The 18,991-nt window shown below is 34.1% G+C and overlaps 1 protein-coding gene across 1 annotated transcript in view; it reads left to right on the top strand.

The window, feature by feature from the left end:
- LOC145263734 (mitochondria-eating protein-like) overlaps window positions 1-12,683 on the top strand; it is a 77,337-nt gene extending 64,654 nt beyond the window's left edge. The window contains exon 9 of the mRNA XM_080120713.1: window positions 12,583-12,683. Coding sequence (XP_079976839.1) covers window positions 12,583-12,639 — 57 coding nt within the window. The 3' untranslated portion in view covers window positions 12,640-12,683. The remainder of the gene's footprint in view (window positions 1-12,582) is intronic.
- The last annotated feature ends 6,308 nt before the right edge of the window (window positions 12,684-18,991 follow it).

Below are 18,991 nucleotides of genomic sequence, written 5' to 3'. Positions count from 1 at the left end.
GAGAAATATCGAAGCAGGCATCACAAATATAAAAAAAATAACTAAGAAAAAAACGTTGAGACGGTACACAGAAAATTACCCCCATATGTCGGAAAAACCAAAAGCACCGAGCCCTTGCTTCAGATGTGGTGGTAAACATTGGGTCAAGGATTTCCTATTCTTAACAAAAAGATGCCTTGTATGTAATAAAATCGGACATAAAAGCTCTCACTGCAGGAAAAATCAGAACAAAAGGTGTGTATGTCAAACAATAATTAGAGACGTCATAGATGAAAACCTACGCAAATACGTAATGGTCAACATTCTCGGCAAGGATATAAAATTTCAATTAGACAGTGGGTCGGATCTTTCAATAAAAAACTTCAAAACATGGAAGAAATTACGAAAACCGACTATGCTACGAACCAACAGCACGGTGATGACCGTCAATAGTACAAAAATTACTTTTGAGGGTGAATTAATCACCAATGTCACCTTGCTGGGAAAGACGCAAAAACTCAAAATGTATGTATTAAAAAATAGTGAGAACCTGTTCGGTTCCGACAGCATGGATGAGTTTCATCTGTGGGATCTTCCTATATTCACATTTTGCAACAAAAAAAATAGGGACCCATCCAGCTGAAACGGAGAAACTTATAACTAGTTTTAAAAAAGAATTCTCAAATGTACTTTCTCCTGGCCTTGAGAGATACACAAAAATGGCCGCAGATTTTAAGCTGAAACCGGGCACACAACTGGTGTTTAAAAAACGTAATGTCCCGTTCGCATCTCTGAACAAGATAAAGCAGGAACTGGATAAATTAGAAAACATCGGTAAAACATGGCTAAAATTGAATATAGTGAGTGGACTGCTCCAGCAGTCTACATAAAAAAAAAGGTCCAGGGAAATCCGTGTTTGTGCTGATTTCTCGACCAGATTCAACGAGTCGTTAGAAGACTTTCACTATCCATTACCCAGCCCAGAGGAAGGGTTCATGAAATTAATTTGTGGCAAGTTTTTTTCTAAGATCGACCTGAGCAACGCTTACTTACAAATTCCTGTAAACAACAAAAGTTCTAACCTCCTCTGTATTAATACTCATCGGGGTTTATACAGATATGAAAAGCTCATGTTTGGGGTCATGGTAGCAACCACAATATTCCAGCAAGTCATGGATTCCATGCTGAGCGATCTGGACACCGCCATCGCATATCTAGACGACATCGTTATAGCGAGCAAAAGCAGGGTGGAACACGCAAACCATCTCAGACAAGTATTCAGTCAAATACAAAATTATGAGTTTATGGTCAAAGAAGACAAGTGTGAATTCTTTTTACAAAAAATCAAGTACCTAGGACATATCATTGATAAAGATGGCAGATGCCCAGAGCCAGACAGGGCGACCGCTATTAGAGAAATACACAATTACAAAGCTTTTTAGGCTTGGCAAATTATTATCAAGGGTTTATCCCTAACATGCACAAATTTTGTGCGCCACTTAATCAATTACTAAAGAAGGATAAAACTTGGGAGTGGACAGCGGATTGCCAAGCATCATTCCAAGAAATAAAAAAAATCTTACTTCAAAACTGTTCCTAGCTCATTTTAACCTCAAGTTGGATATAATATTGGCTAGCGACGCTAGCCAATATGACGTTGGTGCGTGCATGTTACATAGGATGCCAGATTGTTCAAAACAGTTAATAGCTTTCGCATCCCGGACTCTGCTTCCAGCAGAGAAAAATTATTCTCAGATCGAGAAAGAAGGCATTATTTTTGCAGTTTTGAAATTCCACCTGTTCCTGTACAGAAGACATTTTTATCTACAAACCGACCATAAGCCTTTGATATCCATTTTTGGACCAAGAAAGCGACTTCCCACATTCACTGCGAATTGACTATTAGAATAGGGAACTATTCTTCTAAATTATAATTTTACAATAGAATTTCTCTCCTCAAAACAACTGGCACTAATTCCTGCCCAAATGGAACCTGTGGAAGACTCAGTAATCACGGCACTATGTATTAATAATGAATTGACAACCACGATTAATAATATTATCTGCAAACTGCCGGTCACACTTCAGGAAATTAAGGCATAATCTGTGAATGACAATTTCATCCAAACCACTAAGCAGAAGTTAACACAGGGTAATACCGTTTCAGACATTTTTTTCGTTTACGACGAAATGCTGCTATACGATGAAAGGGTTGTCATCCCCAAAAGCCTTCAAAAAAGGATTCTCAAGGATTTTCACATGGGGCATCCAGGAATAAACCGGATGAAAAGTCTGATGAGAAGTTTTGTTTACTGGCCAGCTTTGGACTAAGACATTACCAACATGGTGAATATGTGCAAAGGCTGTGCTTTGGTTGCCAAAGCACTACCTATAACACATAAACCTTGGCATAAACTGAACAAGTAAAGGATTTTTACTACCTGATAGTAGTAGACAGCTACTCGAAATGGCCAGAGGTCTTGAGATGCAAAAAACCGACCACAGCAACGACGACGAATGTTTTATTGGAGTTGTTGGCTCATTTTGGGGTTGTGGATTGTCTAGTCAGTGACAACGGTACCCAGTTCACCTGGGCAGAGTTCAGAGAATTATGCAAGACATACAAAGTTAAGCATATTACGACCCCCCAGTACCACCCCAGGAGTAATGGCCAGGCCGAACGCTTCGTCGACATGCTAAAAAGGATGTTAAAAAAGGCGTGCAGCACACCAACAGAAAAGGCCCTCCAGCAATTTTTGCAGGCCTATAGAATAACAAAAAATTCAAACAAATCAGATGCCGGATCCCCAGCTGAAGTCATGTTTGGGCAGAAAATAAAATCAGTATTTGATAAACTGCTGCCCAAACATATAATACAATGGAGAACCTCTACAATGCCAACAGAACAGTTAAACACGGGGATAAAGTATATTTTAAACATTATAAGAATAGCGTTTCCTTTTGGGAACAGGGCACGATCTTATGAAGAGTCAGCTATGTTACATACATCATTCAGGGCCCAAAATTCGAACATAAGAGGCACCTGAACCAAATAAGGAAATGCATCTCCGAGGATGAAGAAGAGCAACTGCAGGAAGGCAGAGATGCAATCGATACAGTATACGACTGTTTTGACATGGAACCTCCAAAAGGCATGTCAGAACCAAGACGCTCTGGCAAAAAAAAAGGAAGCACACAAACCCCTTGCTGGTCTGCCCCAAAAAGAAAAGATACTGACTTCACACCAGGAGAAATCAGCTTGGGAGGGGGTGTTGTGGGGGAACGACCCTCCAAATGGACTAATCCATCGTCCATATAAACTTAACTCATGGCGATCCCAGGTGGGGATCTAATTCCAGAGCGACCCTCGCATGCACGGTGAATTACCTACACTTTTTGTTTGTAACCTTTCCATTGTTTTCATGTAATACATGTTTTAAACTGTTCTCGGTTTTCTGTTCTTCTTTGTGGCTATTTGCGAGCCATAACAGTAATTAATAATGTTTGTATAATAAACAGACTATATACCAACTCTGTCCAGCATTGAGCACTCTTTAATAATCACGTGAGTTTCATTGAATTTACATCTAGGAAACCAATCGATACAACGATTACATATACATATATATATATATATATATATATATATATATATATATATATATATATATATATATATTAAATTGTAATTCAATGAATTTCAAAAACTCTCATTGAAATGAAATGAAGTGGTTGTGTTTCATTTCTTTGTCTTGCTTAGAATAATAAAAATTCTTTGATATGAAACTCAACCACTTCATTTCATTTCAATGAGAGTTTTTTGAAATTCATTGAATTACAATTTAATTTATTTGCTCTATCTTGCATATCGAGCAATTCTTGTTTAGATGGGATAACTTATAGAATATTACTGCCAGTAATATTTTGTAAACCTACAATCTCACGTTTCCATGACAACTGATTGTTAAATAAAGACTATTCTGAAGTATATATATATATATATATATATATATATATATATATATATATATATATATATATATATATGCAACACAACAGATACACCTTCAGTCTAGATGTTGTCTCTCTCTACACATCAGTACCTTCACACCCAACTGTGAACCTAATCACAGAATATAATATATAATAATAATCTCATATAATAATCTATACTGTTTTAACCTCACCACAGAAGACATACACCAACTTTTAAACATAAAAGTGGACAACACACACTTCCAGTATAAACTAAACAACTTATAAACAAATATCAGGACTTCCCATGGGATCCAGCCCATCAGGATTTCTGGCCATACATGAACAGACTAGAACAAAAAACACTTTATAATTATCAATCTGACATTTTCTTCACCAGATATGTAGATGACATTCACATCCTTACATCATCTCATGAGGAAACTAATAAAATATTCATTAACTTCCAGAACGCAGACCCACATATTAGATTTACCACAGAACAGCCTAGCACATCTGAACACCTATCATTACTCGATTTCACACTTTACATCACATAAACAGGTCAAATAAACACCATTTCTATAAAAAAAAATCTGCCTGCCATGATATGTTCATGAACTATAAATCGGAACTCCCTACACAAGCAAAAATTAGTTATGCTACAAATGAAACAAACTGCATTCGCAACAGATGTACATATGAAATGGACATGATCACCTCCATTGGGAAATTCCAACAAGTCCTCCGGTGAAAGGGATACCCTACAAAAACCATACAACACATTAAAATATTTAACAGAAAACAAACACACAGAGTAACTAACACATGCTTTCTCAAAATACCGCATTTTAATTATACAATAACTACAGCCATACATAAAGCCATTCACAAAGAACAACTAGACTTACAACTCACACACACTTGGCCTTCGGGCCAAGATCAAAGAGTGATTGAGGTATTTTGGTAAATGTTGCCAGTCAAGAGTAAGACTTCAAAGTCTCATCTGTTACATAGTCAAAAAGACCCTGTACCCTCCCCCTCCCAATTTCTTGTAGGGCCTTGTGCCTAATTTTGTTGAATTGAATTTTTTGTACGTTTTTTATGTTCAATTTTTTCTTTCTCAATAAAATATATAAACAAGATCAAAGTGTAGTATCTGTTCCGGCAGATGCTGCAGGCTATGACTAGCTATGACTAGCTATGACTAGCAAAGACCAGATGTGGGGGCAACCCCACATGCCTGACCATTAACCAGCTCCCATTTCCCACCTCTCGGGAGCTGGTCCCCTTTTTCCCTTCCCCCTCCCTTCACTCCTCACATTAAAAATCGGCCTTGTGACTAATTTGCTCGGTGGGGGAGCAAATAAATACCATCTGTTCCGGCAGATACTGCAAGCTATGACTAGCTATGACTAGCTATGACTAGCAAAGACCAGATGTGGGGGCAACCCCACATGCCTGACCTTTAACCAGCTCCCATTTCCCACCTCTTGGGAGCTAGTCCCCTTTTTCCCTTCCCCCTCCCTTCACTCCTCACATTAAAAATTGGCCTTGTGCCTAATTTGCTCGGTGGGGGAGCAAATAAATACCATCTGTTCTTCAGATGCTGTACTTCAATTTCTTGTTCTCTATCAGTGGAGGAGAAATCCTTCACGACTGAGACAATTTTTATTTTTGTTCCTTTTCTCCACGTTAAAAAACGACCCTGGTGTCTAACTCTGTCCCGTGGGGAGGCATTGTAAATAGGCACACACACCTGCCCAACATTAAGACAAAACCGATCAAAAACTGGAACTATACCTAAGAACAAGCCATGCTTATTATCTATATAAAAAAAAAACACTGGATTATGTGAATGCACATATTCAGTGTAAAATATGCAATTAATCATATATCGGAAGTTCAATAAGACCGTTACATATCTGAATTAAGGAACACATTACCACCAAAACATCATCTTTCTACAAACACATCTCTGGAAAACATAATCCGGATAAAAACATAACTGTTAAAATTTTATCAAATGATAGGAATCAGGGAAATCTCAGATTAAAAGAATCAATACTGATTGAGAAATTAAAATCAGAAATGAATAGTAAAACAGAAAAATCTAACATATTTCTAATAAAGACATAAACAAGCTAATTACTTCCCTAATGCAGTCTCATTGGTAATTTATACAACAAAATTAAAACAAAAAGAGAGAGAAAAGAATAAATAAATAAAATAAATAAATGAATAAATTAATTAAATAAATGGGTTATCCTTTACGGAGATGGTCCCGACGTCCGCATCGTTCTGAATTCGGGGAGAGGCCGTCTGACATAGGCGGTGTGGAGGCAGAAAATTACCCTAACCCTAAAATATGCGATATGTCACAGACAGATGCTTTTACAAATATTGTGAAACAAATCACAGAATTTTACAGGGTTAACTAACCACGTGGAACTATTCTCATCATGTGGACTGTTTTTTTGTTTTTAAATTCTAATTATTTGAACTGTTTATTTTGTAAAATTCCAATTATTTGAACTGTTGAATTATCAGAAATTTGAACTGTTTAATTTTTTTAAATTCTAATTATTTGAACTGTTTAAAATAAAAAAAATAAAAATTCTAATTATTGAAACGGGTTTTTTTCTCCTTAAGTTAACAACTGGGCACTTTTTTGAAGGGGTAATTTTCTGCCTCGACACCGCCTACGTCAGACGGCCTCTCCCCGAGCTCAGAACGAGGCGGACGTTGGGACCATCTCCGTAAAGGTTATCCAATAAATGAATAAAGAGATATTATTATTTCACCAGATCAAACCAAGAAAATTAAACAAGAATATAGAATTACTTCTCTAGATCAGAAAATCGATAGAAATAAAAAAAAAATAGAATTACCTCCCTTGCCGATAACATAATCTAAACAAATGAATAAATAAATAGATATAATTTTCCCTTAGATCCAACCATAAATTTAAACAGAAATATAGAATTACTTCCCCTAGATCAGAAAATCTATAGAAAAGTAAAAAAATAAAATTACCTCCCCTTAACAGTTAATGTAATTAATTTAAACCTAACAGCGTTCGAATTTATTAAAAAATTGAAATATAACGGCTGCTTTACAGTTGACAGTTTAGAGAGTCGATGTACGTTTCTCCACTGACGATGAGTGATGCACTCGAAAGAACCTTTGGGATAAATACCATCTATGGTTGAAAAAATAAAATAAAAGAAAAGAAAAAGAAAAAATCAATCAGGTAAATAAAAGAATATTATTGAATTATTTATTATTTGTTTATTTATCTGCTCACAATGACTATACATTCCTGCATTGTGAAGCCTTCAAAAACACCTTACATATATATACTAGCAAAAGTACCCGTCGTTGACTGGGTTCAAAAACAGCCTACAGAAAATAGACTCTGATTTATGAAAGTTAGATAGGTTATGAAATGGAAGGGTTGTACATTTGGGTTGAATTTGGGGTATCAAAACCAAAGCAAAATATGATGAAAGTAAAAATAAAATAGATAAACCCCATAATTTATTAAACCATATCTGTTCACACTGAAACACTAATCACAATATTCTGTGGATCTATATTAAAACACCTTGTTAAACTTTGTGACATATTTTCATTCTATGGAGGTCAGGTGCGAACGAACACCCCATAATTTTATTTTACAATATTTCTTCAAACTGAAACATAATTATCAAAGTATACTTACGCAGATAGATATGAAAAGTCTTTATTAAAGCTTGTGCCTATTTCCATTTCCATTCTATGGAGGCCAGGCGCAAACGCAGACCTCACAATTTTATTATACCATCCCTATTTAAGCATTTTTAACATACTTATCAAAGTATTATTATGTACATCTATATCAAAAACACTTGTAAACGTTTTTTTTTTTAATTTTAAATTTTTTATTTCTATACTTTGTGGACCAGGCGTGAACGCAGACCCCACAATTTTAACGAACCACGGTTCTGCCAGATCAAACATACCCATTCCTGTGTCTCGATACATCTTCTATCATTATATGTAATCAGTTTTTTAAAATAGTCAAAACTATATAGGAGCCTATTCGTGACCACACACACACACACACACACACACACACACACACACACACACACACACACATTCAGCTTTATATTATATATATATATATATTGCATATATTTAGGCGGTATTTTTTCATTCAAACAGACATTGTAAAGACAACAGAAAGCTTCTGTTTTGTAATGCCGTTTTTTATTTTTTCAATTTTTTGTATTATCTTTTTTGTATATACATCGAAGATATGGATGTATGGTCCAAGCATTTTTTCCTTCTTGAGGGCCAGAGGTTGGGGGGGGGGGAATATAAGATATTTTGTAATCCATATGCAAAACTAAGGTAACAAATGACTATGATTGAAACATTTTATAGCTGTAAAAAAGTGCCAAAAAATGGATTCTGGTTGATGAATGATCCCCTTAATGTGCGACCTTAAAGGCAAATATCACATAGCCCAACCACACAATTCAGGTCATTACCTTTCCAATGAACCTTCATTTGTTAAATTCTGATTGCCAAAAATGTGGTATTTCTCTCTCTCTCTCTCTCTCTCTCTCTCTCTCTCTCTCTCTATATATATATATATATATATATATATATATATATATATATATATATATATATATATATATATATAAGTGAATTTAGTTTACAAACAAATGGCTACACATAAGCATACATGTTTCGCTGAAACATGTAGAGAGATGTCCTTGGCCTGACGAAGCGATTCCCTTACTAGGTTTTCGCTGAAATATGTATGCTTATGTGTAGCCATTTGTTTGTAAACTAAATTCACTTATTTTGGCTCTGTCTAAACATTGAGCACTCTTTTGGTAGACACACTTATATATTTTGTTTTGAACAAACAAATAATTACTACCAATACAATATATATATATATATATATATATATATATATATATATATATATATATATATATATATATATATATATATATATATATATATATACTGGTAGCCAAATTGAATATTGAAATGCTCATATCTTTGGTTCTTTGGTACGAAACTACATGAAAATTTGCAAGCTTTTAGAAGATTATAATACTATTCTATGGTTTTTAAATTTAACGTCCATCTCATTAACCCAGCGGTTTTTTTTTAAATTTAAAATAAACTGTAAATAATTATTTCAACCATTCGTAGCGAAAATTTAGCAGCATGCACACATTTCTTTTTTCTATTTTTAATTTTCTCCTAATTTTTTATTTATATATACTTACGAACTTTAGAACAAATTTTCTAATGAACACAACAAGGTATTTAAATGATTTTCTTTTTTCTATTTTTAATTTTCTCCTAATTTTTTATTTTAATTACCAACATAAAATTCACTTTTTCCTTATGTTTTAAATATTTTCAAGAATATTCGCCTTACTTATTACAAAAATGCTAGTTTATTTTGGTGTCTTAAACTTCTCCCCCCTCTCTTTTGTGCTGATGAAGAGATGATATTTGAAAACAAAGTCTTTGTCAATTATTGTGGATATATATTGTCAATCAATAAAATGAATATCGTTTCCGAAACGATCGTACACTCGATTTGATTTTGTTTGTTTTTCCTTTTGAAACTGATTCATAATTTGCATTTATCAATCTTTATACTATATATATATATATATATATATATATATATATATATATATATATATATATATATGGACTGTTATCGAAAGTACTCTAGTACAGTAAACGTCTAAGAAAAGATGTTTTTAAGAATGTGGTCAAAAGTAACCTTAAAGCCTTTAATTTGAATATATAGGACTGAAATAACCAAACTCTACTTTGGACCCAGCAAACCACTCCCTTCCTGAGTTTCCTTTGCGGACAAAAACCCCACTAGATGATTTGAAAATCACCCCTTCTCAAGTACACGATATCATAAAAAACCTAGATACCTCAAAAGCATGTGAACCTGATATCATCCCGGCTGTACTATTTAAAAATAAATGTTCCGCTGAGGTTGCTCCAGTCCTCTCCAAACTCTTTAACAAATGCCTTAACGAATTATGCTGGCCCATTAAATTATCGCCCCATTCTTTCTTTTTGCCAAAATATTTGAGTCCATAATTAATCAAGCTCTAGTCCACCACCTTACAGTTGCTAAAATTCTGTCTGACCATCAATATGGATTTAGACAAGCCCGTTCTACTGCAGATATTTGAACTGTAATCTCTGGACGTATATATCATGCACTAGATAAGGCAGGGGAGGGGAGGGCCCTAGATATATTTAAGGCTTTTGACAGGAAATGGCACAATGGTCTTCATATGAAAATCAGATCCTATGGTTTTTACTGGATGGATACTCAACATAATTAAATCATTCTTAAATAAGAGGAGAATTCAGATTGTCCTCGATGGTCGTATGTTTGAACAATATGATAGAGATGCGGGTGTGCCTCAGGGGTCAGTCCTCGGACCTTTGTTATTCCTAATATTCATAAATGAACCCCCCCCCCCCGACTCTGAGATGGGTATATTTGCTGGCTGGCGATACCACGCTCTATAACAGGCACAAGGGGAAAACAAATGAACACATATTCAAGGCAATGACGGAAACCCTAGAGGAAGACCTCCAGTCTGTAGTGGAATGGGATAAAAAATGGATGCTAACATTCTTGTTTCCTTTAATAATTATAAGAAACCTTCTGAAACATTTATGGCTAAATATACATTACCTGAAAGTACTTCTTTCAAACTTCACGGCTTAACGTCCACAGGAAGCATAAGTTGGAACAGATACATTGAGAGCATTGCCAAGGCTGCTGTGAAGAAGGTGAACTCTCTCTACCATGCTAGAAAGTTACTTATGCCTGAAAGTATTCTGTACCTCTACAAGGTCACTATTCGCCCATGTATGGAGTATTATTGTCACATTTGGGCTGGTGCATCTGCTACTAGTCTCTCGCTCCTGGACAAGCTTCAAAAGAGAGTCGCCAACCTGATAGGTCCTGAACTGTCATCTAAGCTTCAACTTCTGTCTCATCGACAAAATGTTGCATCCCTCTGCCTGTTTTACAAGTATTTTAATTGTGGATGCTCCGACGAACTACAAGCCCTCTTACTCCCTCAAATTTAATTTCCCCTGATAAATCTGGCAAGCAGCAACGTCCCACCCCTACACAGTAAAAAATCCTTAGGTGTAACAAAGCGTTCTACTCTAATAGTTTCTTCCCCAGAACTGCTAGACTTTGGAATTCCCTTCCAAGTTCCTGCTTCCCAAACTGTACTGACATGCAGAAGTTCAAGTGTAATGTGAACAGACATCTTGCTGCTCAACTCCCTACATAGTATTCTTGCAAATTATATCCCTGATAGTAGCCCCTTATGCGAAAGTGGCACTGTGGCTTGTTTGGGGTGAAAATTACTCGATTTTCAAAAGTTTTAATTTTAATTTTATGAAATAATGTTTTTGAAGGATGTGACTAACTCTTATTGACAACAAAAAGATGTATAAATCAGTATAGAAAGTAAAAGAAAAAAAAAGAAAATGCCTCATTATAGAAATAGGTTTGCAATCTCCCTTCGTTGTGTGATGGAACACATATACAAAGTGCCTTAAGTTTCCAGACTTTTTTTGTACAGGTATTTAAAGTTATCGTAGACTTGAAAATTCAGAATATTATTGCTATGCATCTTATGAAATGACTGATCGATTTTTATGACTTCAGGTTCAAATGAACAGCTACAGCAGGAATTGGAATACACCCTACTAAAACCTGATTGTCACAGCTGGTGAATTTCAAAAATGCAGTCTGGACGTGAGGACACTTTAAAAGAACGCTATGCAATAAATTCTGTTTTAAACTTTGAAAAAATGCCACAGAAGCGTATGGAATGTTCCAGACTGCTTTTGGACCATCTTGCATGAATCGAGCATCAGTTTTTGAATAGTGTAATAGATTCAAGGAATGCAGGGAGTCTGTGAGGGATGATGAGAGGTGTAGAAGGAATAAGAAAGTCAGAACACCAGAGTTGATTAGCCAAATAAAGAATTTCATGGATAAGGCCCACCGTGTGTCTATAGAGACAATAAGTGCACAATTTGATGTTAGTGTGGGAACTGTACACACAATTGTTTGCGAGGAACTAAAGATGAGGAAGGTACACAAATGCACCAGTGCACAACTCCATCCTTGTCACAGACTATTTGATGGGCATCAAGACAGTTCCTCGCCCTCCTTATAATCCAGATCTTGCTCCCTGTGACATTTGGTTATTCCCTAAGCTCAAGGAAAACTTTAGAGACTTTCGTTAAGAGACAATTGAGGATATGAAAGAGGCCGTGATGAGGGTCATTGATATGCTCACACGAGAGGACTTCCATGAGGCCTTCTAGAAGTTGTTGTAACGGTCCAATAAGTGCATTGCAGCCGGAGGAGATTACTTCAAAGGTGACTAGAGTTTCATGTGTCTACTATCAATAAAAGTGCCCATACAAAAAAATGTCTGGAAACTTATTGCTATCATTATTTATTGAATGCTTTTACCACTATATTCCCCCTCTCTCTCTCTCATTTTCTCTCTCTCTTTGCTTCATATTTTCCAGAGAAATTACCGTTCCAGAAGCCCGTCTCCTCGCAGCCGCAGTCCCACAAAATGGTGACTCCAAAAATGGTCTGGGGATTTAACCATTTGATCGTATGAAAAGGATAAAGAAAGAAAAACTTGGAGATCGAAGAGGCATCTTCTGCCTGGTGGATTGTGTTTGTAGAAAATATTGTATTCTACTGATGTAGAAATGTAGAAAAGAAAAAATGCTATTTTTTTTTCTTTTAAGGGAGATAACTCCTTTAAAAATGTATTCTTCCAATTAATTTACTAATCAAAAGATTTTATCATCTCATTATTTAGTTTTTCTTTACAATAAATCCACTATGAAAAAAAGTGCCTTGTTATATTTGAAATGGATTAGTATGTGGCATCTGTTATTGCAAACCTATAATACTTTGGTCCAGAGGGGAATTTCTGCAGTCTGTTGCGAGGTCATATAAAGCATGTTCATGACTTAGTAATAAGGAAAACCATTATGCTAGTATATATATAAAACTACATTATTTAAAATAAAACAAAGCAAAGCAAAGTTCATACATTGGTGCAATAATTTGGTAAGCTTGTACGTGTTGACCTCTGTGGAAGCGTGCACAAATAGAGGTTATAGTTCATATTTTACACAAGCAATATATAGCTTAATTATAACTGTATTAGCTCTAGGTGTAAGCATCTTAATCATATAGGAGATAGTCCAATTTTTGGCATGGATACTCCAATAGTCTTTGACTCATAGAATTTCTGTGCATTCTGATAATAAGCATGTAGTTTTTATTTTGAATTATTCGAACTATGATTTTTAGGGACCTCCAATGTACGTGACTGATTTATCCCCCACCACGAATATGTAACATGATGTAACTGTGATCTTATTTTTATTTATTTATTTATTTATTTTTTTTACACAGGAATCACCACTTATCAAGGCCCGAAAGCCACTCGAGGATAAGGCTTAATGGGTATACATTGGTCATTGTGATTATAGTGTAGTAAACATAAATAGTGGAAATTTTGTGAATTGGATTACTTAGAGGGATGGTTCATCAAGAACTTGTTTACATTGGACTTGAAGATAATCAGATTGTAGTCAGCTGAAAAGTATGCAAACGGAAGGGAGTTCCACAGGCGTGCAGTTCTAAGAAAGAAGCTTTGTTCATGGAATCTAAATTTAGGTTTAGACGCAGATAAAGAGTGTGGGAAATTATTGATAGTGGTTTTGACTAGACGAGTGTTTTTCATGAAAGTTTGGCGATTGGGGACCATAGATTGAAGCTCAGACGAGCACTTGCCATGAAAATAACAATAAAGCAAAGACAGGCTCGCAACGTCTCTTCTGTGGGAAAGAGGTTGCAGGGAAGAGAAAAGGTCACCCCCTCTACTAAGCTACGAAGTCTATTTTGAACTCTGTCAACAGTACTCCAGCATTGGCTGTATATGGCTTTTATACAGATAGAGAATTGCATCAGAAGTGAGATATCTACTGGAGCGGTAGAAGGATCCAACTATTTTTCCAGTGACTTTGGCAACGGATTTGATATACATGTTCCTTTTCAGATCAGGAATAAAGGTCAAGCCCAGAAGCTTGTCAAAACATGAAACCTCCCCAAGGCGAGAGCCATTCGTTTCAATTGATGCCAGATGGGTATCAGAGTGTTCATTTAAAAGAAGAACTTTATCCGAGCTAGCAGGAACGCCTGGTGTAGCCTGGCATAGCCTGGTTGTAAAGTATGCTTAAATATGATATTTTAATTATATTATTATAGAGTTAATGTTCTATCGATTTTTATATATCATAAAGTTGTGATTTCAAAAATAAAAAAAAATATATCCACATGACTTGGACAATATAGTCGAAGGTGGGAGTTTCTTGTTGAAAATATGACTAAAATTTATCATTGCATGCTTTTATCTCATTATCTATTATATTTTTAAGCAATTCATATTTAAGTCATGTAATTTATTTTGAGTTGGAAAGAAAACACACACCGAGCCGAATTATTTTTTTCTTTTTTTTTCTTCCACAACAAAGGCGTTCACTTTTTGCATAAGTAGCAACAGTCATTCTTTCTTCTTTAACAACAAAAACACACATGAACGGCATGGCGTCCTAAAACTAAAACCGTCTGTTGAGCAAAAAAACTGTCTTTTATTCTGCAATTTCTGACTACCAACAGTGCCCAAATTTGCATAATCGCCATTGTCTTGTATTTGTGTGCCACTGTTTCCTTACAGCAGACACATGCTAATCATGGTCACTTATTTTTATGTCTCTCCACACCGTCACCACAATCAGCAAATGATTTTACAAAAATAAAAAATAAACTTGAACATGATAAAATTTTATTAAAACTAAAAGCCAAAATGGTTACCGATACGAATTGCATCTATCTATCTATCTATTATATAATAGGAACCTTGTCTGTGAGTCTATGTATGTGTGAATTTGTTTCCCATGAACTCCAAAACGACTTGACCGCTTTTTATTAAAGTTCACACAAATATACTTTATGTGTCTGGCCTTGTTCTTAAGTAGATTTTGTTTCAGAATATTTTCAATAAGTATTGATAATCGATAGTCAAAAAAATCACATTTTGATTAAATTAACACCTTATACAGCCTAACATCAAAAGTGTATGTGAGAAGTTTTATTACCACACAAGCAAAAAGACCCAGATTATAAAATCAACATTAAGTTCTTTGATACAACATGGGTGCATTGAAATGAATGTTTCTGTTTGGAGCACAATTGAATCATAATACTTGACTTTTGCATTTTAAACTTTAATTAAAGTCATTATATAAAAATAATTTTATAAAATCAACAGTAGATTCTCTACAGTGCAATGTAGACTACAATGTATTGTAGACTAAGTCACTGCGAGAAGGCATTTGAAGCTTCCTCCCACTACACCACAATGGATCCCCAACTAGAGCAGGCAGTCAATCAATTTGATTGAAAAATGGACGATTTCACCGATTTCAGGAATAAAAATATGGGAGTGTGAAACATTCGTTGATTCCTGCTAGTCTGAGATAAAGACACCATGCTCTATTCTGACAGAGAGGCAAAACGAATGCCCACATTTGCAAGGCAGTATCTGAATCCTTAAAAAAAAAGAAGACTTCTAGTCTGTAATTACTGATGAATAAAAAGTAGATCTTATTTCATTTTCAGCATCCTCATAACTCTTGTTTTTGTCCTTTAGTTCTCACATTCCATAAGCGGTGTTTCTGACAAAAGGGAAAGAATTGCTGTTTTCTGAGTTAGAATCTATTTGACCGTTATCATTAGTGATTTTTTTTACCTTAAAGTGGATTTATTTTTTTAGCTCCTTGCAGCAAGTGACTTTCTGCCTTGTCTGGAGCGATTTCCAGAAAAAAAAATAATGTCACAGAAACAAACTAACAAGAGCAGAAATACAAATTCTACTCAGCATTTTTTAAGTGCTAATAAAATGCATTTATTGTAGTTTCTCCAAAACAACGAATTTCATTGGATTTTCCAGCACACATGCTTTTTCAAAGTTTTTGTCACTGCCACCTCACACTGGTGTTGCCAGCGCTTTCTCGCCCTTGACTTAATTTAAAGTTAATTTTTATTTCAATTTTAATTTTAAATTTGGCCAATCTGATGGATAAGTTTTTTTTTCAAAAAAAATTTTGAGGAGTATATTTTAAATTTATATAAGATAGGTTTCTTCAGACTATTTAAAAGAAATTTACACTTGATCCATATTAAATAAGGCGGTTGAAGAAGAAGTAATATAGTACATATAGAAGAAATTAAATAAGTATTATATAAATAAAAATAATTATTATCCGTTTAAAGTAGGTTTGAAAATATCGGATTTAAAAGTTTTTTTTATTTGTGAGGTCGATCAGACCTTTACAAAGTTGTCTCCCTTAGATTAGTTTACAAATTAGTTAAAAACAATTCTGTTTAAGACCAGAAAAAATTTAAAATTAATGAATGAAAAAAAAAAAAACTCCATAAATAGGTCATATATATAAAATCATTAATAACAGAACTATTTAAAAATATACTAGTTCTTCCTTTTTCTTTCTCTTTTCCTTTTTTGTTACTTTGGCGTCCAAAATATTAAACAGACAATTTTTTAAAATTTAATCATTTGAAATTTAAAAAAAAAAACGAGATTTGCACGAGATCTTGTAATGTATGTTGTATGTTTCCACTTCCGGTTATAAACAGATGAGATAGATCAACTGAAGAGAGCTTGATATGGGGACCTAAAACGAATCACTATTATCAGGTTTGAAACTGACGGTATCGATGAATTATCTCATCTAAACTTTCTGAAAATAAAAATATAAATATTATGCTCTTATTTTGAATATTTTTTCCTTATGATAGAGCAGTCTGCTGGAATTCTTTTTTCCAAAATAGAGCATATATATATATATATATATATATATATATATATATATTTATATATATATATATATATATATATATATATATATATATATATATATATAGTTAGTTAGTTAGTTAGTTATAAGATATATATAGCGATTAAGCCACCCAGAATATTCCGCGTTTCATCCATGCTAGGATCCATCAGAAATAGGTAGAATTAGCAAAGCAATACTTTCTAAAGTAAACAAACAAATCAAACAAGACCTAGAATTAAACCAGTGGGCAAATACTGCCGAAGCAATCACTGAGTTTAAAAATATAGAAAACAAAAATAAATGTACGTTTATACAGTTTGATATCATAGACTTCTATCCCCTGATATCCGAAGAACTTTTTAACATTGCCCTAGAATTTGCCGAGGCATACACTGATATATCCTCGGAAGAAATCAACATCATTAAAAAATGTAAAAAATCAGTTCTAGTAAATAACAATAACCAATGGATAAAAACTAAAATGACAAATTCGTTTGATTTGGCGATGGGTGCCAGGGATTCTGCAGAGGCATCAGATCTTGTGGGATTATTCATTCTATATACCCTCACAAGCATATTTGATACTACGGATATCGGCCTATATAGAGATGATGGACTAGCTATAATAAAAGACTCCAACAAAGTCAAGGGAGATAACTTTAAAAAAATCATACACAAGGAAATAAAAAGATTAGGCCTAAAAGTAGACATACTAGCTAACATAAAAATAACAAACTTCCTGGACATCACATTAAATTTAGAAAAAACAGATATGAACCCTATTTAAAAGATAACGCTGATCCAATATACGTAAACTTTAAGTCCAATCACCCACCATCAATTATAAAACAGATTCCTAACTCAATCGTAAGTAGACTTAGCAATAACTCAAGCGATGAAAATGTATTTAACAGGTCAACCAATATCTATGAAACAGCCCTAAAAAATAGTGCCTCAAAAATATTGATATCAAATATAAGCAACAAAACACCAATAACTATAATAAAATTAAAAATAGGAGAAAAAGAAATATAATCTAGTATATGGTGCCATACAATCAAATGTTAAAACAAAACTTGGCAAGAAATTTCTAGATCTTATCGAAAAGCACTTCCCCGCAACCAATCGCTTGCACAACATTTTTAATAAAATAACCTAAAGTTATCCTACAGCTGCTGCGAAAATTTAGAGATGATATTTAAAGCATATAATAACAAAATATTTAATAAAAGCAATGAAAACAACAACAAAATAAACAATAAAAAAGTGGACACCATGACAAAAATAAAACTAACACAAAGGACACATATGTAACTAGTAAAAATAATAATAATAATAATAATAATAATAATAATAATAATAATAATAAACCAACTCTGGACAACGACAACCATACTCGAAATAAAAATAAAAATACTAATAACGGACAAGATAAATGCAACTGTAGATACTGCACACTTTGCCCACTTCAAAATAAATGTCTAACTAAAAGCATAGTTTACCAGGCCACAATATTTACGAAAGAAAACCTGAATAACAAGAAATATTACGTATGTATGACTTCCTTAGATTTCAAAATTTAATATTATGACCACAAAAGTACATTCAATAATAAAAAAACACCGAATGAAAACAACTCTAGCAAACAAATAGTGGGAACTCAAGGAAAGCGGACGTTCGCCAGTAGTTGAATGGAAAATAGTAAGACAAGCAAACACATGTAGAGACCTAGACGATCCATCTAGATTATGCTTTCATGAAAAATTTGCTATCCTATATTTTAAAGAACCCCAACATCTGTTAAACTGTAAGATAGAAATAACGAACAACTGTTTCACAGGATAAAATTTACTCTAGGATAGAGATACAAAATAATTTTAAAACTAACAATAACAATAGAAAATAAACAAATAAAAAAAGAAATAAATAAACATACATATACATAAACTATCACACACACACACACACACACACACACACACACACACACACA

Source organism: Euprymna scolopes, chromosome 39 (genome assembly GCF_053919585.1).
Source record: "Euprymna scolopes isolate OS-2025 chromosome 39, ASM5391958v1, whole genome shotgun sequence".
NCBI classification, from domain to species: Eukaryota; Metazoa; Mollusca; class Cephalopoda; order Sepiida; family Sepiolidae; genus Euprymna; species Euprymna scolopes.
This window is presented reverse-complemented; position numbering and strand designations above follow the sequence as displayed.